Raw genomic sequence first — 27,727 nt, 5'->3', positions numbered from 1 at the left:
ATTTTATGAAAAATATGAGAAATAACAAAGTAAGACCCATTTAGCAAAATCGTAATTCTAATCGTCTCGTTGACGATGGATATCGAGCTTTCCCTGCTGTGGCTCCAAATCAAACACGACAGTATTCTTTCAAATGCCTAACATTCAAATGTCTGTCTCACTCTCACTCGGATCCAAGCTCGCACTGTTCTAAATTCGACACTCATAGAAGAGCTTGAGGTCCACCGTCAATGGAGCTACGTACAGCTACTTTCTCTTGGTCGAACTCTGTACTTCCATCGTTTCACATTTCGCGACCCTTATCTGTAAGTACTGGTAATTTTTCATGGTGTTCCCTTTCTTTTTGAATCTCTGGAACTGCTTACCACTTACCACAACTACAACCGTCCTGTAGATTTGTCGGACAAAGAAATTTATTGTTCTGAGTGTCGACACTGAGAAAAAGAAGGATGGCTCCAATAAACCACAGAAGGTATGTTTGAAGACGAATGTATTCTCATGAATTGGTCGAATGCGTTTCTTTTTCTTCTTTTTTTTTTCGCGGGGATGTTTGGCTTTATTTATTTATTTATTTATTTTTTATTTGAACTTTTCTGGTTCTCTCCTAATCCCTAGTTCAAGATTATGCACTGAATCTTCAGATGCATAGAACCAAATGCAATTTTAAGTCCTTCATTTTTTGTTTAGCCTCTTCAGATAGCATGGCTTCGAATCCTTCGGAGACTGTACTAATGCCTTTCAATTTCATTGCAGGAAAATCAGATGGTTGTATCGATAACAGGTGCGACAGGGTTTGTAGGCAGAAGATTGGTCCAAAGGCTTCATGCAGGTCATATATGCTTTGCTTAGTCGTAGCTTACAAGCATTTTCTTTTAAATTTTTTTCTAAAGGTAGATATGCTGTGTACGGTATACCCCGTATGGAAGCCACTCTTTTAATCTTCTAGAGTGGACCTGTGGAAGTGGTTTAGTACTTAATTATCGGGTGAAACTGGTTTTTGATCCAGACTATGATAAGAACTCACGGACCGTACTGTGCCAGCGAGCTATACATAGCAATCCCGTTTTGCCACACTACTGTCTCTAGTGCCATGTTTTCTGGCAAAGCAACTTAGAAAACATAATTTGTTATTGACCCAAAAAAAATAAAAATACTTATTGTTTGATTTGCTCAGAGCGATGGGTGTTGTGCTTGAAATTACCCTTCTATCTAGTTGCCATATATTCGAATTTTGCAGGATGAAGAAACAGACTATATTTCCACTACTTCTCAGTACTTGACCCTATTCTTTCCTTGGTGTCTTTTTAATCTATCATCTGGATTCTGTGGGTACTGTTCTTCAGAATTCTTTCTGGTATTTGTGAGTTGACATTATCATGGAGGTTGGTTTCCTTGGTTGGTCTCAGTATAGTTTTCAAATATAACTAAATGCATTTAGAAAATTTCCCCCCCTTTTCCAGTCGGTTATCTGCCGTTGTTCAATCTTCCTTCATTCTGTTATATCTCATCCAGTTGGTACCGCTGTGGTCAAAATACTTTTAACATAGGAGTAACTTCAACTAGTGCCCATCATTTGTGGTCTCAAACAAGATAACTTCTAAGTTGGAACAACTTGAGTGGTTGAGAAAGAAAGAATCGCTAGAGTTTATTTTTCAAATACAATTATCACTCAAAAAGCAGAGAGATCTTTTGGTTACTAGTACTGGACAAGGTTGGACTATGACCAAAGATATCCTTAGCTGGTATTTGTATGTTAATGTTAGGAGTGGCATTTACTTGTGTTTTTAGGTGTCCAACTTGAACCATAATTACTGCGCCTTTCATCTTTTAAGCTTATGCATACTGTTTCATAAATTTTTTTTTTTTGGGGGGGGGGGGGATGTCTTTGCTGACGTACAACTTTCCTATATTGACTCAAGTTTTTCTTTTATGGTGCAGATAATCACCAAGTTCGTGTTTTAACTCGTTCCAGATCAAAAGCACAATCAATTTTTCCTGGTAAGAAGGTAATGACTGCTTATGATGATGTGTGCCTTCAATGCTTGCAAGTTGTATTTTACTACTGTTTGAATCACCTGCCAGACACAATATTGCATCCTTTCTGGATATCATATTTCTTTTGTTCTCAACTATTACTCATCTTTTCTGAAGCTTTCATCCATGTTTGCTTGTGCAACTGCATCTTAAATATTACTGAGATATTCCAAATTGGAAATATGTCCCATAATATATAATATGTATATTTTTCAAAGTTGGGTGTTCCAGAGTTGCTTCTGGATTTTGCCCTTATCAAATGGCAGATACAGACAGGTAAAATGCTACAGAAACCAGTAAAAAGAAAAGTTGGAACTTGATTTGTTGAGGATATATTTTTTTTAAGTTCTGACCTGTTCCTGAAACACTATCCACTCTGAGGAGCCTCCATTTTAAATTTCAGAAGCAAGTTTTCCTGTTAGATTTATTGCACATGATAATATGAAGGCCATATTTATGTCTTTTTTTTTTTGGGGGGGGGGGGTAGAAGGCCATATTTATGTCTATTCATTCTTATTCTGCACTTAAATGGTCCACCCAACTGGAACTCAGGGCTTATCTCTTTTGTAATGGGCAGTGGAGGTTCATTGTCAATGACTACAATTTCTTTAGAACCTTGTGTTGTTATGGAAGCCAATACGATTCTAAGTGTCTTTATATTCCTTTTCCTTAGTTTTTCTAACATGTACTGGCTCCTTTGACTGCTTCATGTGCCTGTTTAGTGCGGGACTTTCCTGGAATCATAATTGCAGAAGAAACAGAGTGGAGAGGTTGCATTCAGGGTTCAACTGCTGTTGTTAATTTGGCAGGAATGCCTATAAGTACAAGATGGTCTTCTGAGGTTAGTGAGATTAAATATTAACATATTTAACTTCCTGGTTTCTTCCCGGGGTACCAATATCCTCTCTTCTACTGATATTATGTCGAAGTAAGGGGGCAGGGGGTGATTTTTTCCCTGCATGAAAGGAAAGGATCAAAGTACACTATCCCATGCAATCAAGCCAATTTCTTTGATGAAGAAGGTTACCGTGTGAATATTTTGGAAATGCTCTTTTCCCCTGTTCATGGAACGTGATGATTTCTTGAGATTATGCATTGGCAGTAATACTATTAATGAGAACCCTTCTCTATATTGAAACATTCCTTCAGAAGTTGTTTGCAATATGATTCTGGAAGTTTGTAAGAATTCCATAGCATCTGCTTATCCTCGGGAGGAACAAGTGGCTTTTTAGAAATTGGGAATATTTTTGTGGGAAAAGATCTTGGGGATTCCTTGCCCTTTCACATAATGTACTGAGAGAATCTGTCTGTCGTCCTTGGGCTGCTTATTCAGCTAGAGGTTCAGACTCTTTAGCCTTTTGAGGCAGTTCCGTGTTCTAGCATTGAGGAATACCTCTGCCCAATTTTTATTTATACTTTCTTAGTTTTTTTGTCATTAGCTACTTAAAAGGGAGCAGCCAAATATCCACCTAATCTGTTATTTTGCATTACGAGTGGCATCTCTGGCTTTGAAAAGTTCAATGGACTGGGAGCTACCTAGGGGCTATATTATCTGAAAATAAGCACTTGAGGTGGAATTGGCATCATCTCCTAAACAGAGGTCTTCTTAGTTGTCCAATGTATTCCTTTGGCATTTTATATTGTGTTTGCCTCACAAGTTTGCATTCTATTTGGAGTTCCCATACATGCCTAATTCCCCCCCCCCCCTAGTTATCACATATAAAGTATTTTGGAAGAAAGAGAGGTAACTTTGTATTAAATGTTTGACTTACTGCAGATCAAGAAGGAGATCAAACGAAGCAGGATAAGTGTTACCTCCAAGGTCACCGATTAGTTTACTATCTACAAAAATCACCATTCTCAAGCAATGAATTATGTACTATGAAAAGAATATTTCCACAAGATGATTTTGATTTGTCTTCATCTTGTCTTTGATTACTCACTAAATTGCTAAAATATGATTCTTGAAGGTAGTAGATATAATTAATGGCTCACAAGAAGATGCCCGGCCTGCAGTTTTGGTCAGTGCAACAGCCATTGGTTATTATGGTCAGTTTTCAACACATAATCTGCTTATTGTTATTTATTGTTATGTTTGAGCATCGAGTCAATCTTCTGTTAATGTTTTCTTCTTGAAATATGTCTACTGATATAACTGCATTGATACTGCCAACTTCTTTTTTTTTTCTTTTTTCAGTCTTTGGGCATTTAACTGTTTGCTGGGTTATATATATATATATATATATTTATTTATTTATTTATTTAATTTTAAATTGTCGTTAAAGTCTATAGGAACTGCTTTTATCTGCTTGTGAACCTTGAAAGGGAATGGAGAGTGAATGGATGATCATAGAATCTCTGTTCTAGCTAACTGTGAATATTGCAAATTAATTGCTTAATAAAAAATGTGGCAGTTCAGGTTGCACCTGGAAAGAAGTTTTGAAGTGGCACATCCACCTGCATCATGTTGAATTTCAGCTTTAAGTGCAAAACTAGTTCACCTTATGCAGAAAAAAGCTTTATCAAATGGTTAAAGTTTTAACGTTTGTAGGTTTGATGGCTGATATTACAAAGCAAGTAAAGAATATGGTGGACTATACAGAATGCTCATAAATTTCCATGTGAAGCAAAAGTAGATAGACGAGCTTCTAGGTGGCAGGGTCCGTAATCCAAACCTATAAAAGCTGAAATTAATATTTTTTTTGGGGGGGGGGTGTGTGGAATTCACTACGATCTACTGAAAAGACAATCTCACTGTGTCTGAAGATTGCAGCCCAAGCTAACTTAAGAGACCACTTCACTGCATCTTGCTATGCAGATCTACTTTAGTTAATGGATTATTCATTGAAAAAAGAAGAAAAGGATCAGAGATAGTGGTTTAATCCTCCAAAAGAAAAGGTGTTGATTCCACAAAATAAATGAGAGGACCAGCACACAATCTGCTTTGATCATAAATAGATGTGACGCCTTGCTAGTTCCAGTCATATCCCGAACCCATACAAGTCCAGTGTCATGGGAAGATATTTCCTATGTTGAATGCAAGCATCTTTTAGTTTTATTAATTAGTTTTTCCTTTTCCTTTATTCAATTTCTAAATGGTTTTGTTAATCCATTTTTGCATTTACCACTTCTGCAGGCTGTAGTGAAACTCAAGTATTTGATGAGCAAAGTCCATCTGGAAATGACTACCTGGCTGAGGTTGAGATCACTCCCTTCTCTCTCTCCCTCTCTCTCTTTCTCTTCTTTTTCCAGGTGGGTGGGGATTGGAGAAGGTCTATAGAGAAACCACATCACTCTCTTTCAATGAATCATGGAAATTCACATTTTTTATTTTTACCATTTCCTACAGTAGGCCATGGTCTGTTCCACATTACAGCAATATCTTGACAAGAATGCAAATTCCACATTTTACCTCAACACAATTTGGGGCGTTTATATGGTGCCGAACAATGAAATGAAAGATCATGAATCCTTATAAGTTGGACAATTTTAAGTAGGGCCTGCACAAATCACCTTTGAGGCCAACCAACCAAATTTGGCTGAGAGCATTTCAAATCGCAAGAACCACCTGGGTCTTTTTGGTTTAAATGAGATATCGGTTTCTGGTTCTTTCCTGTTTCCCATTTTATCAATGCGTGATATTTATCTGAAGATTGAGAATTCATGGGTTAGGATTGGCTCCATTCTGGATAAGAGTTTCTTGATTAGGGTTATTGAGGTTCAACCAAAATTTCAACCATCTCTGATGGCTGGTCTGTTAACTCTCAAAAGAAAAAGGTGTATATGCAATGAGCTTCCAAAAACATAAGTTCACTTAAACTGAGCTGACTTTGGACGAATGTGAACCATAATTCAATAGAATCAAATCAAAACAAAACTAGGAAAGCAGCAACTAAGCCACAGTTTGGCCTCCCTTCTTACCTTTCTTCTTCTGTGATGTGATGAGTGGCTCTGCATTACATCCTCCATCTTGTGTGTTTTTGTCTTTTTTGGGTGGAGATGCCCCCCCCCCCCCGGCGCGCACTGGTGCTGGGGGGGGGGTGTTGTATTCCTGTTGAGTGGTTCACATTTGTGAAGAAACATAAATTTTCTTCTCTTAACTTATGCTATAACTTTCTTTATCTGTATACATTTACATAATACATCAATTCAGGTCTGTAGAGAATGGGAAGCAACGGCACTCAAAGTGAATAAGGGAGTCAGACTGGCACTCATTCGTATAGGTGTAGTTCTTGGAAAAGATGGTGGCGCTTTGGGTATGGTTCTCCTCTTCCATCCCTCTTCTGTTTCCCTTTGAAAAATCAACTTCTTGCTTTATATGTTTACATTTGGTAGGTTTTATGTTCGCAATATATAACGAGGCAAAATTTAATCAAGAATTTTCCCCTTCCCCTGAAACACTTTTGTAGTATTTGTTTTGCTGGAGTGGTGAAGAAAATGGTTGGTGCTTAGTCTGATAGGAAGCACTTCATTTTCATTTTGGTAGTACTGCTCCCAAATTATTAGCTAGGTCATACCACTATTGGTTCTGCAAATTAATGATTGATTTTTGACTGTCCTTTTATTGACTATGTGCTCTATGTTTCAAGCCTGTCTGGTTCCATTTGGATTTCAGCTTTGTGGAAGTTAAAATGAAAACAGTAGGTTAAAACAAACATGGTTTGCTAGGGGTGGTTGATTCAATAATGAGTCACCTGTATTGCCTAGTGGAAACACATTCCTGTGGTTCCAGAATCAATCATCTTCCAGACCATAGCCGAACATGACTGAAATTTAATATTGGGAAAAAACCTATGCAATATAAATCTAATGGCTGGTCTTCACCTCATCCCTGAGCATGAGTTGAGCATTTTATTTTATTGGGTAATGGCTGCTTGTCCTTTGTTGTTGCTTCATGGCTACCCCAATTTTCCTTGCTCTTTTTGCTTTCTAGGCATTGTAATTTTTTATTGATGGAGAATGAAAATTGGCTTTCTATATTTGTGTCCTGAGAGTCACCCTGATCGATGACATTCTCTTAGAGAGTCTCTTACGGTGGTGCTCATATTCAAGTGAGGCCTAGAGATAGCCAGGTATAGAGGAGTGATATGATTCCAATTGAAGGAGCTAAAAGAGCTCAGGCAGGCCTAAATCATAGAAGAGGTGGTGAGGAAGGACAAGCATAATCTAGGTCTTGTATCAAGTGTGACCTTTGGTGGAGCCTATTGGAGGGTAAGGATCTATGTAGTAGACCCTATTTGACTGAGTCTCTGGACATCCTGGACTATGCGTCTTTTGTCGATCATTTTCTATCTATTTGCCATCTTCCAGTTGGCATTTTCCATGTGTTAGTTTCCCCACCTCTCCTCTCCCATCTTTTCTTTCCTTTTTGGTTAGAATTTATATCCATGCTTTGTTTTGTTTGGATCCTAAAAGAATTGCTGCGAATTTACATTTGTGTCAGATTATATATATAGAGAGAGGGCCACTAAATTCTGATTTCTTGTAGTTGTTACATGATGCAGCAAAAATGATCCCTCTATTCATGGTATTCGCTGGTGGACCTCTGGGCTCTGGAAAACAGTGGTAATATACTCATCGTTTAACTCCTTGATGCTTTTAAGATGAGCAAATCTTGTCAGCTACTTCTTTGACAACAAAAATTTTACTCCTTGGTTTGGGATTTTGAGAGTTCCTTGTAAAGTTGTTGAAAATGTCATTATCTCTTTACTCCACAATGCTGAAGATGGAAAGTGATCTTAGTACTCTAATCTATGCTGTCCTCTGACAGTCTAACCGTTGCCTCGATTAATTAACTTTTCTCTTAAATATGCAGGTTTTCTTGGATTCACTTGGATGACATAGTGAACCTCATTTATGAAGCTTTGTCAAACCCATCTTATGAAGGTAATGATTCTATATAGAATACTTCCGGTTGTGTGATCATCTGTCTTCAAACCCAACATATCCAAAAAAGACTAAAAATTGAAAACAAAAAGAGACACCAATGTGATAATTGACGTAAAAGGGATCAAAAAATAAAATTTATTTCATTCCCTAGGCTCTTTTTGGCAATGGAAAACCATTTTTGATTGAAAAAAAAAATGACGACTTGTTCGGTGGTTATTGAGATAATTGATTATGGAATGAGAAATAAGTTAGCCAATTGAATTTGTATAAATAATTTTACAACATTTTTTGTGAAAAGACCCAAAAACATGTACGATTCACAAATTCACCTCAGAAGGAAAATTATTATATGGTTTTTGATTTTCATGTAATTCACTTCTTAGAACTTCAATTTCTGAATTTATTATAATCCTCTATGCATGTCAGGGGTTATCAATGGAACAGCACCAAATCCAGTTCGTCTGGCCGAGCTATGTGAGCAGTTGGGGCACATCATGGGCCGGCCCTCATGGTTGCCTGTTCCAGATTTTGCTCTCAAAGCAGTTCTTGGTGAAGGAGCCTCTGTTGTAAGTGCTGCCTTCTTACCCCTCTTCTTTTGTTGTGGGTTTCTTCTTTTCATTGTTCTTTGCTGTTTCTAAAGTTGACTCCAGGCTAAGCAGTCATGGTGGTTAAGTGTAGGTTTTGGACGGGCAAAGAGTACTTCCTCAGAGAGCTCAACAGCTGGGATTCTCTTTCAAGTACCCCAATGTAAGAGATGCACTAAAGGCCGTTCTTTCATAAGGTAGCTGAGTATGACATGTTCATGCTCAATTCACGTTCTTTATCTGGCTAGAAATATATAACAAAGTCAGCATCAACGATTTTGGTAGAGTGTAACTTCTAATGGTAAGAAAGGACTTTTTGTGTTCCCCTATAATGAAAGGGGATAATTATATTCGTTCAAAAATCTATAGTTTAATTTGCTGCACAGCCCTAACTTGTATGGGCTTTCATTTTTCTAAGTCCTGCAAGCTTATGGTCTCCCGTGCTCGTGGATGTCACATGTGTCATCTCTTCCACTGGAATTTTATCCAGTCCATTTCTGATTGTGGATGTGTGACATGTGTTCTAACATCATATAAAAAAGTTGAGGTTCATTTACAAGTTACATAAAGGGTTGTAATTAAATTTTTTAAAAAAATTTGATGTGCCTTATAAATGGACGTTAACCTTTTAATGTAATATTAGGACACATGTCATACATCTACAAGGAAATGGACTGTTTATTAGTCCCTCTTCCACCTTTGAAACCCAACGTATCAAAAACGACTTTACCAAAAAAACATATCAAAAACGAAATTTATGAATCTAAACCCTAACTCAAAATACTACAATTGTTCAATGAATTTTCGGATGGATAACTTTATCTATGTAGCATAATGTTTTCATGTATTATTTCGAAAAATAACTCTTCTTTCAATTATTAAACAATAAATCTTATTTAAAAATAAAAGAAATTGGTTTTACAGCAATATATCTTGTGATTTAACCCTTGCTTTTTCTTAACTTTTTTTTGGTAGAGATTCTAACCCTTTCATGTGCAAGCTAATTCTATCATGGATGGGATTCTAGATTTTTTACAATCTATACACACAATGATATCATATGAAAATGCTGTGTCACCCTCGGGGGTGGTGGTCTAGTGGTCCCAAGTTCACTCCTAAGTGGTTTGGTAAACCTCACGTCTCAGGTTCGAATCTCCTCTGCTCCTCTGTTTCTTGCATTGGACAGTTGTGGGCTCTTTAACCTGAGCATGAGTCATACCGGTTTCTGTGGACTATACTAGGCCTTCGGTGGGGCTCCGTTGACGGGGCCAGTGCTTGCGTTGGTAGTGCACTGAGCTAATGTTTGCATAGGTCGCACTCGATAAAAAGTCCGAACATTGCGTAGCGGGGGGCGCTAGGTCGCTGCTACGCATCCCCTCTCCTTGTTTAACCAAAAAAAAAAAAATGCCGTGTCAGTATCAATTATTATTATTCTTTTTGGGTATAATTCAAGTGGTTTTACTTACGGTGAGATTTTGCTAATTAAACCGTGGGGACGAATGTCGGTCCAATGATAAGAAGGGGAACAACAAGAATATATTCCTACACTGAGACTGTGATTAGACCCCATGCGCTTAATACTCACCCATGGATAATTTCTATTGTTCTTCACCATTTCTTCTTCTTACCGACTCCAAGTTAGATAAGAGGTAGAGGAAACTGAAAGGAAACACCTTGAAGACTGTTTTCAGCGGTGACCTAGGATCCATTTCTAGTCTGTCCCTAGGCTCTAAAGTCTAAAGTAATGAACGGAAAACTCCAGTAGAGCTTGAAGCATATGCAAATCATAGAACAAGGAAGAAGGTGGCTTACTAGGAAATAATTAAGTGATTCCAGCAAAGATTCCAGTGATAGGATCACAACAAGGCCCTATCTATGTTTTTCATTTATTTGAGTTGCAGAGTTGTAAACGAAAGAATATGAATATTCGTCAATTCATGAAAAATTGACAATTTTCCAACGTGTATTAGTAAATTTTCTACTTCTATAAAATATAAAATATAAAAAATAAAAAATAAAAGTTTTACTACAATAGTACCGACCTGCGTGTACGGTGGATCTGATACCGATTTGCTGGATGGGATCCTACGGTCTTCCTTGGCGTTACTAAATGGGGCCCATTCATTCGCCGCATGAAATTCCATCCCGATCCTGTCCCGGAAAAACAAAAAGCGGAAAAAGCAAATGAACCAGCGTTGATAATACGCACGGCGCCCTGGGCGTATTTTAGCATAACTTGTATTTTTGCGTAACAAGTTATGCCTTCTCCTCACTCTTCCCTTCCTGTTCCAAGAATCTCTTGAAATCGTCTGACCATTAATCTTCTGTTCAGCTTCTCGAGGGCGTCTTCTATAATCCTCCGAGATTTCACCTTTCAGAATCGCTGTTCCTTCTTTCGATCTTCAAGCTTCAAGGTTCTACGACTTCATCTTGAATTCTTTGTGTTTTCTTTTATTTGGTTAGTTGTTCTCATAATGTGCTCTTACCTGATTCGTTTGTGTTGATTCCTATATATATTTTTTTCTAATATTTTGATTTGATACTATTTACTTTAGAATTTTAAATTCTCCATCATCACTGGATGCATCGCTTTCTGTCTCCGTTACGGTTTACTACTCCAATTTCGTTCTTTACTCGTAATTTGTTTTATTTTACAAGCAAATCCCCTGTATCAATTGCTCAATTGTGTGTAAGGATTTAGTCGCTTGATGTTAGCTTCTGGTCGTGTCAGTTTTCGTGGATGATATAATCGTTATGCTCAATTAATCGTAGGAGTTTGTTTTTGTGAGCAGTTAATCGGGCAGCGTGTTCTCCATGGTCGCTCGAATTTTTAGTTGTGATTCGGTATCTCATCATTTGACGTTTAGTGGTTTGTGTTTTTTGTAGGAGCTCTCAAGGGTCATACCTGCTTCTGCCACTGAATTTCTGTCACAATGGTATGTTTTTTTACCACAGTTTTACTGATTTCAGGGAATTTAGGTTGACTTATATGTTGTCATTAAACTCAGTTTGGGATATGTTACGCGTTTATATCTGGGAAGAATACTTGATGTCAGGCACTTTATGGTTGTGAAAAATGTGAGTTGAGAAGTCTAATGGAGCTTCTGTCAGCTGTGATTGGCAGTTTCAGAATTGAGTATGCGCACTAGATGGATTTTGAACCATGGAATACAGAGAACTTATTCTTGTTCTACTATGCCACTCTATCCATCCACACTGCATTGACTATTCGATTATGAGTCAAGGTTTAGGCATCTTTGGGTTCTCTCTTGGAAGGTTGCTGACACTATATTGACTGGTCGATATGTTTGTCCAGGGAACTGTTTGATCTTGGTACACTGCAATAATTAATATAAGAAACTAGCCATGTTTTACAGATGTTTAAACAGGCCTTTGGTTGAGGTGCTTTCTATATTTTTTCTGACAAAATTCTTTTTTTTTTATTTTCTTGTATCTTGGTAAATGTTGTCACCATCACAAACCACATTAAATTTTTGAAGGTATCTGGGGAGATTGGTCCTTTTCTCAGTCAAAGACAGGCATTTGTCTGTATGGGAGGATGGATATCATCACAGAAGATGACAACTGTTGTTATTGAAAAGAAATGCTCAAGAATTAGAATGCCCTAAAGCTTATGGTCTTTTGAAGCTGTCAACTTCAATGTCTGACTCTACATAATGCTTAAAGAATCACTTAAAGTACAATTACTTCTAACATATCACTGACGTATCAATGTGTCAAGATCACTAGGAGCAAAAGTCTTCCGAGAAACACTGAACATAAATATTTAAGATTACATTGGGAGTTTATTCTGTGCCTTAACTATTTATCTCAAAGGAGGGAGGAATGATGAAAGTGGAAAGGGACTATTTGGAGGTAGAATTCTGTTATATGCACTACTCATTAATTGCTTAAAAAAAGAGAGTGTAAGAGGGTGCTTTTCCCTTACTAGGTAGAAATAGTGACCATTCTTATGTAGATAACATACATCCAATTAAGATATTGTAGCCAGTTTTGGTCATTCTATATTGCAGTTAAATATGATAAATAAATGCAACCACCTTACGGATGAAACTTCATGGTGTTTTTTGATGCATACAATTATTTATAATCCATAGAAGTAAAGATAGAACCAAAATTTTGATGTTTGTAAAACTGATGAGATGAAGATGTGGGCTTGGAGAAAGATGAAGACACATGCTGGAAGTTTTCATTCATTTGGGACTATCCAACTTGATTGAAATGTGTAGTACTTTTGAATATTGAAGCTGCATGAGATTTAATTTTTGATGCAGACATGCAGTATTTCTGAAATATCAAGTTTCTTTTTGCAGAGATTAAGGTCTACTGCAAAGGATTTTAAGCATTTACTGTGTAGTGTCTGCATAATTGAGTTTGGAATTTTTACCTGTTGTTGATAAATGTCTCAAATTAAATTTTGTCTTTTCTTTCCTTTGGTTGTTGCTGTTGCAGTTTTTTGAAGGATATGGATACCATGGAACATCATTTGAACAGACATACCGTTGTTACCCTGCTTCTTTTATCGATAAGGTTGAAATGCCTTCTCTGTGCACCTTAATACTTGTACTTTACTATATGGGCATGTTTATATATGATTATTTTGGCTATCTTATGTGGTTGTTATCTGTTTGTGCACTTCATCATACCTTGGTTGGCTTACGGTTTGAAAGAGATACACCCTTCCTCTTTTTTTTTTTGGGTCAGGGGGAATTGAAAGATACCCAAAAGAAAAGAAAAGATTTCCTTACGTAAATGTCAGTTTATAGGCCTTGAGAAGTGGAAACTCTGTTGTCTTCCTTGGTGTTAATACCTTTTTATCCGACTCTGCCAACACTACATTCACTGAGAATGTGGTCCAGAGCTAAAATCTGTATCTGAACTTATGGTGTGGGTTGGAAATGAAGTGTTGACACAAGGGTATGATTTTAGATCTCAAAATATTGTTAAGCTTTGTGAATTCACTCTTAGACTAAAATACTATACATTAAAGTATTTGTAGGATTTAAGGCCTAAAGTTCCCTTCTGTCTGAAATTGTTACAATCTTGTATGCATAATGACATAGTGGCAAGAAACTGGAATATTGTGAACTTCAAGGGTTTAATTCTTTCAGTTTTTGTGTTAAAATTTCCAATATATACTTTGTTCTATTTTTTTCACCAACTTCTCCCAGCTTAAAAACCTATAAATTGCTAATATAGACATTCTTGAATACCTAGCTAAAAGGTGGGTTATTCTGCACGATGACTAGGACCGAAGAAGGCAGTTAACTTGTGAGAAGGAAGGAGCTTAACTTGTGAGAAAGTGTGATCCTGGGATTTCTCTGTTAGGATTAAAATTATGAACTCTTAGGTGCCTGAGATTGAGAGATGCATTTAAGATCTTTTGGGGGCATTGGCATGAGAGCAAAGTAGTAAGAGAACTGCCATTTTAATTGGAAATTGCTTTTTTATCCCATCTCCAGAATACCTAGCTAAAAGGTGGGTTATTCTACACGATGACAAGGTCTGACGAAGGCAGTTAACTTGTGAGAAGGAAGGAGCTTAACTTGCGAGAAAGTGTGATCCTGGGATTTCTCTGTTAGGATTAAAATTGTGAACTCTTAGGTGCCTGAGATTGAGAGATGCATTGAAGCTCTTTTGGGAGGCGTTGGCGTAAGAGGACGTAGTAAGAAAACTGCCATTTTAATTGGAAGTTGCTTTTTTATCCCGTCTCCTGATAGATGAAGATATCAACTGTTTTGATTCTTTTGATAATCTTAATGTTAAATGATCAGAAAGGTTTAAAAATATACTGACCTTCACTAATAAATGATTGAAACTAAAATAAATTGCATGGTTGTGTTTAAAGGTGGGTGAGGCCAGATGATGACAAAGAGCAAGGTAGCAGGTTAACTTGTGACAATATGATTCTGGGAAGTCATTGATAGGATTAATGCTGTGAGCTTTTTTGTATGAGATTTGGATGATGTCTTTAAACCCTTCTTGGAGGACATTGCCAACTATTTTTTGAACTAAAATTGCCCTCAGTGGTTCAAGGTAGATCTGAGTGAATGGGAAGTTTTAATAAAACTGCCATTTCAATTGGAAGCTGTGCAATAATGTGAAATCATCTAAATGGTATAATTACATTGGCCTTTTCCGATCTAGGAAATTATTGAAATTTAAATAAATTGCTCCACTATCAGATAGTGATAGTAGATTGGTCATGCCTCTCCATAACCTAACAAGTTGCTTTGCATTTTATTTGACATTCTTTACACTTGCAATTATCTTAGGATTGTTTTGAATTATCTTTAGTTCTTTCTCAACTAACAACCCCTGACCCTCCAAAATAAGTAGTCTAATATTTCAACCCATATATTGATAACAAAATAGTTACATATCTTCTTGAAGTTTTTTTCTTGTGCCTTATTGCTGTTTTATTGTCACTATAATAGGGGATTACTAGGGAGGTATTGTAGATATTTAATTAGTTCCATGTAAGGCCTGTCATACTTCCTGAAGTTACTCTTTTCGTGCTTGGCATTCTAACCATGTTGCCTTTTTCCTTTTCTTTTTTGGGATAAAAAATAAAATTCGAACTCCTACAGCCTCAGTTGGAAAGTGGCGACAAGAGTAAGTTCATCTTCTATTCAAGTTTCCTTTTTTGGTCAGCGTTCTGTCAATTTGTTGGTAAACTCACCTAGAATTTTATGTTGTGTTTGTTGTTTTAGTCATAATGCCTCCATCAGCCCTTGACCGTCTTGGTAAGTTGTTTCTAATTTGATTATCCTTCTTATTACTGTTTGCAAGGTTGTTTTTTAATTTTAGTTATCCTAGTTCATTAATCATGAGGGTGCTCATAAGAATGGCAGTGTAATACTTTTTTCTTTTTCTGCCTTATGGTAATCATGCAGTTGTCTTTCAGATCTTATTAGCACAGGTTTGATACTAAAACCTCTCTCTGCAGCATCTCTTCATATTGATTATCCAATGTTGTTTGAGCTTCGGAATGCTGCTGCTGAGCGGGTGTCGCATTGTGGTGTGCTGGAGTTCATTGCTGAAGAAGGCATGATATACATGCCATACTGGGTAGGCTTTCTGGTTTTTGTTATTGAGGTTGAATGACCTTCCAAGCGTCAGGCTTCTAATGTCTTCCCGTTTTTTTTTTCTTTCCTCTCCTTCCCTTTTATAACTCTAGATGATGGAAAACATGCTGTTACAAGAAGGAGACACTGTGCGGGTGAAAAATGTGACACTTCCAAAAGGGACATATGTAAAATTGCAGCCTCACACAAAGGACTTCTTAGATATCTCTAACCCAAAAGCCATGTGAGATTTTGCTTTTCTATTTAAATTTTGGAATTGCTTTAGCCTCTCACGAAGAATGAGCTATTTTATTCCTGCTGCTGTATTATTGAAAATGGATGTTTAGTATTCCTCAAAAGTAAGTAAATCTATCTGAAACATTTAACATGCTGAATCCTGCTGTGGAACAACGATTATTTTGTAAATTGGTGAAATACAACTAATTATCATTAAGAATTTTGTCTTTGAACAACATTAAACACATGAATACAATTGGGAGCTTAAATTTGTGAATTTAACTTCAAAAACTATGACATAGTTCCTAGGAACAATCTATAGATGTATGTCGCATGGCCAGCATATATGTCATTTCCATTCTAATTTTCAACGTGATTTTCTGTTAATCACTAAAAGATTCCCCTATCTCATTGCATAATGATGACAATTTCTGTTAAAAATGTATTTTGTAGTTAGGTATCTACTTTTGGATTTTTTTTAATCGGCTTTTCTTGTTTCTTCTGTGTCATCAAGTGAGTGTTGGTTAATTGCCTAAAGTTTTCCTTATTCTTCAGCCTGGAGACTACATTGAGGAACTTCTCGTGCTTAACTACTGGGGACAGTATCATGGTAGCCTATAACAATAAGAAGTATTATATAGATATCATAGAAGCAAAGCCTTCTAATGCGATAACTATCATTGAGACAGATTGTGAGGTGGACTTTGCACCTCCTCTTGATTATAAGGAGCCTGAAAGAGTGGTGCCATCAGTGCCTACCGGCAAGGCTCCTGCTCCAGGTTTGGTCAATTACTCACCGCAATATTTCATTTACCATCTGTTTCGTCTAATCTCATGCATGTTTAATTCTTTGTGGTTTAATTTTCATGTTCCAAGATAAACTGCATAATAGTTTGCTGTAAACAACTACCTACACGCTTAGTTACTTAAGTTTACCAGGGCGAGTCTTCTTGTCTGTTGGCTAGAAGATTCTTTCCTCTTCTATCACCAACTCTCATACTTGTATGATGTATCCAGCCAGCAATCGTTACTGGAATTTGTTGATATGAAAGTATGAGATAAAAGGAAAAACTCTGCAAGGTTTTATGATTCAGACATAATTACTGACTTGATAGTACATCATTATGACTTGGGCCGACTCAGGTAATTTTCTGAGCGGGTACATTTTTGCCCTGTACAAACACCATATTGAATACTGATTGGTACAAGTATTTCATACTAATATCATTATCTATTTGGGAGGTTGGTATCTGTATGGTATGGTTCATTTTTACCATTTTTTCCAACAAATATCATACTGGTACCTTACCGAATATATTTGCTATGGTATCAACGGTGCGGTATGTGGTATGAATTCACACCCTTGAGGTACATATTTTACATACTTTTGTCAAACTGGAAAGTTTGCAATGGCTTGTATTAGTTTCTTTTTTTGAAGGGAAAAAAAATTAGTTGGACTAGTTGAATATGTACAAGCTAATTAATTGACAATATTTAGAAATATTAAAGAATTTGGTCCCATCTCCACAACTCCTCACCCTCTCCCCCCTTTTTTCTTTCCCCAAGAAAAGGACATTCTTTTAGGGTTTGCCTCATCTAACAATCTGTTGAAATAGGTGGTAGTCCTACTACCGTGGAGGTTGAGCAATCATTTGTTTCTCCTACGCTACTTAAGCTGCTTCAATTCTTGGGGTAGAACTTCCATTTTTCCACCTTGTGTAAAATTTTACAGGTTTTAGGCCTGCTTCATATAGTTTTAACCTCTATACTATAAACTGGAGCAAGAAAATGGTGCTTTTTGAGTCATTGCATGGACCAATGACATTCCATGATGAGTTTGATGGAGTTGGTATTTGTGAAATACTTCCATATGGTTATATACTTTCTTGAGGTTTCAGTTTGACCCCACCATCCAGTCTGTTTGAGGAAAACCAGGTTGTGATTTTGTTTTTGCAGTTGAAGAGCCTGTACCAGAACCAAAATTTAACCCATTTACTGGTTCTGGGAGACGCTTGGATGGCAAACCATTGAAGTATCAACCACCTCCAGTTTCGTCCTCCACATCCAAAGAGAAGCAGGCAGGGACAGCCAATGGTGGATCTTCAGCAGTGTCTACTTCACAGAGTACTCGTGAACCCAAAGGAAAGCTTGTTTTTGGATCAACCGCAAACCATGGTCAAAAAGAAACACCCAAAGTAAGCATAAGTGCATTTTAATTTGAAAAGGACCTATAAAGCTGTGATGTATGTATTTTAACATGTTAACCGTTTTGTGTATGTCTGTGCAATGACCTTAGAAGGACACAAAGGAAGAGCAGGCCCCAAAGAAAGAAGAGCCGCCAAAGTTTCAAGCATTCACAGGAAAGAAGTATTCATTAAAAGGATGATCTGATCATCACTGGTTGGTAAAACACCCCTGCATTTTAACTGACTTTTCATCATGTGGATTAGGAAATGCTCAAGTGTTTTGTATTATAAACAAAGATAGTAAGTTACATGTTCAGCTCAGTAGGAAAAAAGTGCAGTGGTAAATTCTCAGAAGAATGAAACTGTAGATGTCTCAAATGGAGTTTACCTGGAGTAAGGTATTAATTGACATTAAAAAGGAAAAAGAGGCCTGCTGTTTTAACTGGAAGTCATCCGGGTATGTCCATCATATAGTTTTGCCAATTTCTCCTTGCTAAATTCATTCTCTTATTATTTTTGCAGCCCTAGGCTTCTCATGCCACAGCCACTCCTTGACTATTAATGTTATTTATTAGGCTTTGTTAAAGGAAAGAACCAGTAATATGACCAAAGAAAACTGCTAGTAGATTATGAGTTCAGTTTGGATAGCTAAGCATTAGAGAAATCTGAAGCGGCCAAAACTAACCGGGTAATAGTTCCAGAGTGTAAGTTGTATTTAACACATCATGATGTCTAGAAGTAGGAACTGCAACGCATGACTAGATTCATTTTCAGTTCAAAGAGGAGGAACCAACTCGAGAAATGCTAGGATTAGAGCAATCAAGCACACACAATTGAATAGAAAACAAGGAAGAAAGAGATGGATTTTATTCTGGTTAAACTCAATGTGAAGCTACGTCTAGCATTAGGTTCTTCACTATATTCAATGTTCGATTACATGAGAATGTATATAAGTGCTTAAAAACCCATAGCTATTCATGGGCCCAAGTCTAAACTGTAAAGAAACTCGAGTCTCACAAAAACATGGATTCTCTATAGGCTATGGGGCGCTGTTTCCACACCCCGCTGAGGCGGCCTCCTCCCTTGTCCGTAAGCACCAGTTATACCCAACAAGAAAGAAAAAGAAGATTCTAGAGGCGAAACTTTTGTTGTGTGCCCAAACTTCTTACTTCTTTTGCCATTACACCATAAGTTCTTGAATTTTTTTGGGGGTAAGAGTTGGTGGTTTCTTGATTGGCTATTAGCCCCTTAAACATATAAATAAATTCATTATTTTTATTTATTCTTTTGTGGGTTTTGCGTTTTTCCCTGGTTTCTTGTGAAGATGGCCAACGATGTCATATCCCAATGTTCCCATGCTTCTTAAATCAGGATTTTTGTCTCCTTAATTAGACACACAGACGCCGAGAAATGGTAGATCATTCCCAGCTTTCTGCTTGCAATTGGGGGAGATTAGGTCATTGAAACCCTACACAGTCTTCTTCACCATAAGCCCTAGAAGCCTAGCTTCTCAACAATTTTCAGATCTAAGAAGATATCCCTCCCCTAACCAGCTTTCCCATAGGTTTAATGCGACAGGTTTTGTGTTTTATGTGCATTTTTGGGAGGACGAGAAAGTGGGTGCGAGTGAGTCTTGGGAGTTCTTTCCCTCTTGAATTGACTCTCGAGGCCTACCTTACTCCAAAGAAGAGCTCTCTAGACCTATTGCCTATAGGGTTTGGAATTTGATTATCTCTTAGAGAGTGCTTGGTGAGCTCTTAAAAGGTGCTACGTGAATAATGTGGATTCAAGGGTTGGGATTAAACACCTATGGGTTCAAATCGGGCTTTCGGGTTTTACTTAGTTAAAGATATGTGTTTAATCCCAGCCCTTGGATCGGCGTTGTCCACGTGTCACCTTTTTAGAGCTCACTAGACAGGCACTCCCTCGGACATATTCTCCTTGGAGAGGATCCAAACCCATTGCCTATTCTATATGACTGACTAGTAGCTAGTGCACGATTGGATGATCAATTGTGTTTTTAAGATGAAAAAATAAATATATTGCCATGATTTGTGTAGGGTAATTTGAGAGAAAATAATTCAATCATATGATGGGAATAAGAGGGTTTGTGTTCTTAGCAGGGTAGGGTAAATCATATGATTATTGATTTTTCTTTTGGTTGGCATGTGGGGAACAACTCATGCAAGAGAATAGGTGAATGTGTGCAGGATTAACTATACCTGTTATATGTTAATTGTTGCACTTACTCATCATCCTCAATATCTTCTCAAATATTTTCATCTACAGTAATGATATTTCCATGTATTTTCTTATAATTTATATAGTTATAGAAAGGCTCATTGAGTTGCATGAGTCATCTCCCATGAGTGAGATATCAAAATTTATTGAAAATCAATTGAGAAAACTGAGAAACAGTTGACAATTTTATTTAAAAATTGGGCAATTCAACATTGATCTACGCTATCGATGTCATATATTTGCACTAATTTGTATTATCCTGTTGAGAATTTAAATGTTTCACCCATTACAAAAGCGATATGATATTATTTATTACCTACAAGGCTAGCTAGAACAATGTTTATTAGTCAGTTCTTCGATTTTCCCCCCTCCCCCCCCCCAACAAAATAAAAAAAAAAAACTCCCCCCCCCGGGCAAAAAAAATTTTGGTGTGGGTTATTATCCCCCCCCCCGGGTTGGGTGGGGGGGGGGGGTTGGTTTAAGTCTTTATATAAAAAAATAAAACAAAAAAAAAAAAGAGAAGAGAAAAAAATGTTTGTTTTTCCATCCCCCCCCCCCGCGGCGCCGCGCCCCGCCCCCCCCCTCCCCCCCCCCCCCCCCCCCCCCCCCCCCCCCCCCCCCCCCCCCCCCCTTCTTTTCTTCCCCCCCCCCCCCCCCCCCCCCCTCTTTTGGTTGTTTGTGGGGGGGGGGGTGGGGGGGTGGGGGGGGGGGGGGGTGTCACGGCCTTAGTTATTGACTAAGCCAACCGTGCCGGCACTTAGCACTTACTTGCACTAAGTCAGCCTAAAAGCTAGCTGAGAGAGTAGAAGAAAGCTTAGAGCTCAAAGAGAACCTTGAGAGAACTTGTATTGATCACTTCTTGATGCTTTGTACAAATGAATCCCTCCCCTATTTATAGGTGAGGTAGGATACAATGAATGGTTGTGATTTGTACAAGTGTCTAGAATCTAATGGTTAGGAATATTCTAGTGGGTCTAGATATTTCTAGGGATATTTCTAGAGACAAGATACTTTATAGATGTAGATTCCTCTAGAATCTCCCTCCTTTCTAGAATGTGGGCTAAGTGTAGCCCATTAGTGTTATTTCTAAGTTGGGCTAGCCCATGTGTGGCCCATGAATATTATACCATTGGGCCTATGATAAATTGGGCTGTGTCATTCTCCCCCACCTATTCCGTCGACGTCCTCGTCGTGTTTTCATCGTGGAACCTCCTTATATGTTCTTGGAACCGCCACAATGCGTTTCCCGGTTCCCAACTTGCTTCGCTCTCGGGCAATCCCTTCCACTTCACCAAATACTCTCGACTCGGAGGCACCCCACGTTTGCGCATTACTCGATCCGCCATTATATGTTCCGCCTCCTTGTCATAGGATGTTGTTAGCGAGGTGGAGAAGTCACGAAGGATCCTGATCCTGGTAAGGCTTCAACATACTGCATGGAAGACAGGATGGATCTTGAGCTTGGTGGGAGGTCTAGTTGGTAGGAAATACCCACCTCAGATTGAACGGGCCCGACGACGGACCCCGGCACCCGCAAGGACTTGAATTGTTGGGGTAGTAACTCACCATGACCATGTCCCCACGACGTTTGGGTCGTATCTGTACCCACTCATCTCTGTGGCTTGCTAAGAGGACAGCCACGCAACCCGCCGGGAGGTGGGCAACCGGGGGACAGCCGAACCCCAGAGTCGACCCGGCGGCCGGGGACATCCTCCGTCTCCAAGAGTGCCGCCAAATGTGTGAGCCCCTGGCTCCCAGTGCATGGCGAAAGAAGCGCCCCCCAGTCCCGTATCGTGGACCATACAAGGTGCTCCTTCCTCCAAAGCACACCTTGTTTAAGAAGGCAGGGTACGAGACCGTGTCAAGAACCACCAAGCACCAAGTCGAAGCGCCAGTCAGACGACAAGTCCACGGGCCAAGCCCCAAGCATCACCCGGCAACCCGAAGGCGCGAGTGAGCAAGGCCCCCTGCGGAGCCCCAAACCCTCCCCGGAACAAAGGGGGCCCGACAACCAGGCCCAGCAGAACGACCACGACATCAACCCCGGATGAGGGCGCCTGGCCGAAGCACCAAGCGAAGATCCCAGGACCCCACCGTGCTGAGAGTGCACAGGGCCGTTTGGGCAACCCAGCCCAAGTGGCACACAAAGGAAGCACTTGCTTGGGGGAAGCACCCCCCGAAGAGAAGGTGCCTGGGGGTGACCCCCCCACCCAATGCCGCCAGACCGCCCGAAACCAAAGGACCCCCCGCAAGCCGAGCAAGACGACACCGACGGAGCTCTGAGCCCAAGGAGCCATCCATGAAGCAAGAGAAGTCCCTCGCAACGGACCTCCAACAGAGTGTGAGAACCAGAGCCAACGACCCCGGGCAGCCCTGATGCCGGCCAAGAATGCAGACCCGGATAAAATTGTTTCTTAAGCTCTTTCTTAAAGTCTTCCCATGTGTCAGGGCACGACTTGCATGTCGTTGTACCCGCCACCATAGAGCCGGCGGTGAGGTAGAGTGCACGGCTGATCTGGAGACTCGCCCCACGACGAGCCCAAAACCGCCCAGTGCCAAGGAAGTGCAACCCCCGAGCACTCTTGCCGAATGCCAGGCTGCACCCACCCGGCCACAAACCCCCAACGGGCTCAGTGCACCCACCAACCAGCACAGAGCCCACCGGGATCCCCACCACGGGGAAGAGCACAAGGTGTTGTTGTGTGCCCATGGTGTGAGAGCACCAAAGGAACCAGCCGCACCCCACGAGCCAGGCCCCCCCAAGCAAGGCCACCAACCCACCCCAGACGTGCTCCAAGTTGCACAACCAAAGACCCCGGCTATCCGTGGTGTGGGCCCCCCACGGAGCCCGTACCAGAAGCGACACGGCAAGCGACACACCCAACAAGCCGAACCAAAATGCACGGCCAGATGACAAGCAACCGGCGGCACAGACACGCACAAGCAGCCAAAAGCAGCAGAGAGAGAGAAGAAAGCAGAGCCAAAGAGAACCGAGAGAACGATGATCACTACTGATGCTTTGACAAATGAATCCCCCCCATTATAGGTGAGGTAGGATACAAGAATGGTTGTGATTTGTACAAGTGTCTAGAATCTAATGGTTAGGAATATTCTAGTGGGTCTAGATATTTCAGGGATATTTCTAGAGACAAGATACTTTATAGATGTAATCAGAACCCAGAAGTGGCTAAGTGTAGCCATAGTGTTATAAGTGAGCAGTTGGCATGAATATATACCAGGCCGATAGGAAAAGGAGGGAGGGTCCGGCACCCCGAGTAGCGAAGGATGGTAGTTCGATTGAGCTCGCCAGATGGATTCATCCTCTTTCAGATCCACCGCACTGACAAACTTCTCTCGCATTACCGATCCCACCACCGCAACAACCTAGTCGCTGTCAGTGTTTCTTTGTCCTTGTGGCATGTCCATCTTCGCCTTTGTGGCGTGTCTTTACCTATTTCGGTGCATGTGATAGAAGATACGTATTTTGTATCTCTTGAGCTTAATTGTTGATGTGGTTGTTACAACGTTTATTCTAAGAGTATATTGGGCTTGACTCATCTCTAAGCCTGGATGACCCTGTCTATTGTATGTATGATAGTTTGGTCAATTTCCTCTCCTTAGTTCGGATCGAACCTTGCGTTTCATGCATCTATCTTTTTGTATTTTTTCTTTTTAGTATATTTTTGTACTCTCAAAAAAAATGATGAATTCAACTAATAATCCATCCCCTCAGATGTCCAACGTTTTTTCTAATTCCGTCAGATGTCCAATGATGAATTCAACTAATAAAAAAGTTGGCAAAGTCAAGAAATTTCTCGGACTTTTCAAGATCAAAAAGAGCTTTTGCCTTCTTTTCCCCTTTAAATTCGATAATCGTCTTCTACTTTTAAATCAATATTGGAAAGGAGATCACTTTTCTGGGTGATCTAGTTGGAAAGGAGGTCTTCAAAATCCATCTAGTGTTCCATATGATGTAGAGTTGGCCAACAAAATTTGAAGGGAATCCAGCATTCCAGCCTATCAAAGTGTTATATATTTTATAAAATACAATATAGAATTTTATTTAAAAAAAAAAAGACAGATTCCCATAGTTTCTGAAGAAGGAAAAACCCTTTCACCACTAGTGGTTCTACTAATTAGGTCATTAAATTTGAGAATCTATATAATGATTAAGAAGGGAAAAGGAAGATAGTTTGGTTTCTTAGCTTTGTTACTCAGATGCAAATGACCTCATCAACCCTTCCTGAAAAATCAAGATATCAACATCTAAGTAGAAACCCATATACATCTTCTCTTCAATCCTGTGTTGGTGTAAAGACTATGTGTGATTAAGCAATAATTTTTTGGATCTGATTCCTCTCCAACTCTTTGGCCAATTAAGAAATTTCATAACCTTATCTTAAGAGCTACAGAATATGATCTATTTTCTAGCTTTTATCAACATCTAGTGGTTGGGAGTGCCCAGATTAAGGAAATGTCTTGGAGGGAAAAGTGAAGATAAGAAAACTTAAATGGTTGGTCAAACAGAAGGTCTCACACAAAAAAACACTCACCAACTCTTTCCAGTTTGTGGGCGGGAATTGCGGACTTTGAAGAAGAAAGAAAATGACTTGCAAGAAGTAAACAAACACCAAACCGAAAGGGATTTGATAACAGAAACTTTAGGCTTTAGCAGATATACTTGTTGAGTTGTTTCCCTCTCAAAAAGTCTTAAAAAAAATAATAGGGAATGAATTGCAGAGAAACATTTCCCTCTTCTGGGCTTTGTTCCTACCCCACTTCCATTCAACAAACTTTTGGGTTTGGAATGGAAAGTGGAAGGTCAACTAATGCTATTGAGCTTTCCAGTGTTTCATTGGATATATGTAATTCTAACTCTTTCAAAAATTCAAAATTCAATATTATTATTATTATTATTTTATAAGACAGAATCAAACACACGATGTCTTCACTAAAAGGTCTTGGTTTTACCAACTGAGTAACCCTGCGATGGTAATCCTATTCATTTTAGTAGAACGGAAGAGAAATGATCAATTTTAATACCCATTTGAATCAAGTTATACGAATTTTTTTCCCTTGTAAGTAAAATATCAGTGTAGAAAACCTATAAATGAGTCCCCTTTATTGAATTATTGATTATAAACAACAGGGAATACATGATCAAACCAGTTTATGTCTGTTTGGGGTTTCTAAACATTTTCAAAGTTATGATTTGATCTAACTTTATGTACATATTTTCTATCTGAACCAAATTGGAAAAATTTAAAACCAAACTATCTGATACCTTATCCACCGCGTGATAGCAGCAAAATAGATCACAAACAACATTTATGTGTGGATAATTGCATTTGCACACACATGCAATGAGAGAGAGAGAAGGGAAAGTGATGTTCTTGGTTTCATTGATTGTAGAGGAAGAGTGCTGCGTGAGAGCACTCAAAGCTTAGATAACCCAATAAAATAAAAGCACATTTAATTCCGGAAAAGCTTAGCAATATTAAATTTTAGGTGTTTTGATTCCTCAATCCAAGCAGAAAAAGTTTTTTTTTTCTGTTTTTCAATTTTATTCTTAAGCTCTGTGGTGACATCATCTTACACATTCTGGGTTCACAGTTTCAATGAATGGAAGGAGTTGAAGATTAGAGGGAGCCCCACCCTAACGTAATAATTAAATAGTAGGGATGGTCTCACACCCTACGCCCCTATTCCTTCATTCATGGTTTGTTAGTTTATGAGGATCTGCATTTATTTATCTTTCTCTGCTGTTGCTGCTGATGCTATGATTCTGCATTTATTTCTGGATATCATTTTTATAGTCTTTCACCAACCAACCAGAATCAACACAAGGGAGAAGTTTGTAAGCTTCACTCTCAAATTGTATGGATTTGGTTCAAACCAAAGTTGAAAACCCATATGGTGTTTCTGTATTGGTTTGGGACTGTATAGTTAGTCAACCTTCTTTGTATACAGTAATGATACAAAACCCTTTAGAATTGTTCTTCAAGCAAAATTTAAAGATGTGCAAATATAGCATTATAGTTGTCTTCCAAGAAGGTAGCATGGATTGGCAAACAAAAATTCACTCATGGGATGAAAAATTTGAAAACAAAAATACCACCCAGAAGTCAAAATTTCATGGGAAAAACAGTCTAAATTAAAAAGAGACCTATAATCATTCATGTGTCCCACTGAATCTGATATTTGGTTGATGTAAGGGGACACCATTCCAGTCCAATGATTTGAATGGACCAGGTGACCGTACAATTGTTGGGTCTTTTAGGACCCAACAAATAAATCTACCCTCTGGTTTTTTCAAACTAAACAAATTTCAAATCCATCAAAACCCAAATCCACACCAAAGTTTCACACTTTCACCTACCTTTGGTTTGATACATGTTTTTTTTTATGGTATGAGTTGATTGATAGATTTTGGTATTGTAGAATGGTGCCAACGCAAAGCTGTTCTAGTAGTTGAAACCAACACCTCGTGGGTTTGATTCTCGCTAAGGCATGTTAATATCCCCATCCCCCAACTTAATAAACCCCCTTTGTAAAAAAAAAAAATGGTAAAAGATATACTTCTATTCTTCATGGAGGCCATTAAACCATCACAAACTTTTTTGTGTCTGACATTTCATGCAATCTTATCTTGACATCTTATTTGATTGTATATATCCAATCATCTATTTTTCTATCCTCATTTGTGTTTGTAAAATTAGAAAATTCTATTCGTAATTGTATATTCTATCTATATGATATGTATATTAAGAAATTCTTTCTCTATATATTGTCAATTGAGGCTCAATAAAAAAACACATAAATGTATGGTATCAAATCTTTTTCAATATCAATAACTTTTTTTGTTTTTTTGCCAAGACAAAATAATATCAATAGCTATAAGGGAGTTTGGATCCTCTATCATAACATGTCAAGGTGAATACAGATAAAATGATCTAAAAGTGGGATCCACTATAAAATAGAAGAGGAGCAAAAACCTCTACTTTAAGCTGACATGTAGAACATCTGGATTTACTATAATTTCACTGTTATCTGAATTACTGTTCTTACCCAAAAAAAAAAAAAAAAAAAAAAAAAAAAAAAAAAGAAAAGAAAGAAAAGAAGGAAGAATTAAGGGTGAATATGTTTTGGCTGATAAGGCTTAAATTATACCTATATTTAAGGGTGTTAATTGCGTCTTGAAACTGTTTAACCATACCAAAACGTTCAAAATTCGATACGATACTTACCGAAACCAAATTTCTTTGATAAGGTTCCGTTTTCAAGTGCTTATACGGCTAGAATGTATGAAAACTGTACTGCATTGGTACCATACCAAATTAAGAGATATAAATATAAATTTACAATAAAAACATTTTACTTTTATATTAATCTTTAATTATCTATTTCAGTTTTTCGTTTCGTTCTTCACTCCTCTTCTTAGATTTTCTTGTTTTATCTCTATTAATTA

At 38.5% G+C, this 27,727-nt stretch overlaps 2 protein-coding genes across 4 annotated transcripts; both read left to right on the top strand.

Annotated features, from left to right (window-relative positions):
- Positions 1-44: 44 nt before the first annotated feature.
- Positions 45-9,575, top strand: SULA (NAD(P)-binding Rossmann-fold superfamily protein). 2 transcript variants are annotated; one of them, XM_089155722.1, is made up of 13 exons: positions 45-305; positions 395-472; positions 754-829; positions 1,939-1,998; positions 2,757-2,875; positions 3,812-3,856; positions 4,005-4,083; positions 5,171-5,232; positions 6,188-6,290; positions 7,539-7,599; positions 7,850-7,920; positions 8,350-8,489; positions 8,597-9,575. In XM_089155722.1, the coding sequence occupies exons 1-13, from the start codon at positions 231-233 to the stop codon at positions 8,672-8,674; spliced, it is 1,047 nt and encodes a 348-aa protein (XP_089011848.1). In that variant the 5' UTR covers positions 45-230; the 3' UTR covers positions 8,675-9,575. The 2 variants fall into 2 exon arrangements, with proteins under 2 accessions (XP_089011848.1, XP_089011847.1); XM_089155721.1 differs by having other exon boundaries at positions 49-305; positions 8,602-9,569.
- A 1,138-nt stretch (positions 9,576-10,713) lies between these two features.
- Positions 10,714-18,247, top strand: LOC149014310 (ubiquitin fusion degradation protein 1 B-like). 2 transcript variants are annotated; one of them, XM_089155444.1, is made up of 10 exons: positions 10,714-10,921; positions 11,394-11,443; positions 12,981-13,058; positions 15,119-15,143; positions 15,242-15,274; positions 15,478-15,599; positions 15,709-15,839; positions 16,388-16,611; positions 17,789-18,027; positions 18,132-18,247. In XM_089155444.1, the coding sequence occupies exons 2-10, from the start codon at positions 11,441-11,443 to the stop codon at positions 18,216-18,218; spliced, it is 942 nt and encodes a 313-aa protein (XP_089011570.1). In that variant the 5' UTR covers positions 10,714-10,921; positions 11,394-11,440; the 3' UTR covers positions 18,219-18,247. The 2 variants fall into 2 exon arrangements, with proteins under 2 accessions (XP_089011570.1, XP_089011569.1); XM_089155443.1 differs by having other exon boundaries at positions 10,721-10,921; positions 18,129-18,247.
- The last annotated feature ends 9,480 nt before the right edge of the window (positions 18,248-27,727 follow it).

This window comes from Hakea prostrata, chromosome 5 (genome assembly GCF_041222555.1).
Source record: "Hakea prostrata isolate BN-2017 chromosome 5, UWA_Hpros_2, whole genome shotgun sequence".
Taxonomy (NCBI): Eukaryota; Viridiplantae; Streptophyta; class Magnoliopsida; order Proteales; family Proteaceae; genus Hakea; species Hakea prostrata.
Note: the sequence above shows the minus strand (reverse complement) of the source record. Positions and strands in the feature narration are given on the sequence as shown.

Coding starts and splice junctions, on each gene's coding strand:
- SULA (XM_089155721.1), top strand. CDS start 231: ATGGAGCTACGTACAGCTACTTTCTCTTGGTCGAACTCTGTACTTCCA. Junction 1,999..2,756: donor AGCACAATCAATTTTTCCTG/GTAAGAAGGTAA, acceptor GTGCCTGTTTAG/TGCGGGACTTTCCTGGAATC. Junction 7,921..8,349: donor GTCAAACCCATCTTATGAAG/GTAATGATTCTA, acceptor TATGCATGTCAG/GGGTTATCAATGGAACAGCA.
- LOC149014310 (XM_089155443.1), top strand. Junction 15,600..15,708: donor TGATATACATGCCATACTGG/GTAGGCTTTCTG, acceptor TTATAACTCTAG/ATGATGGAAAACATGCTGTT. Junction 18,028..18,128: donor GTCAAAAAGAAACACCCAAA/GTAAGCATAAGT, acceptor CAATGACCTTAG/AAGGACACAAAGGAAGAGCA.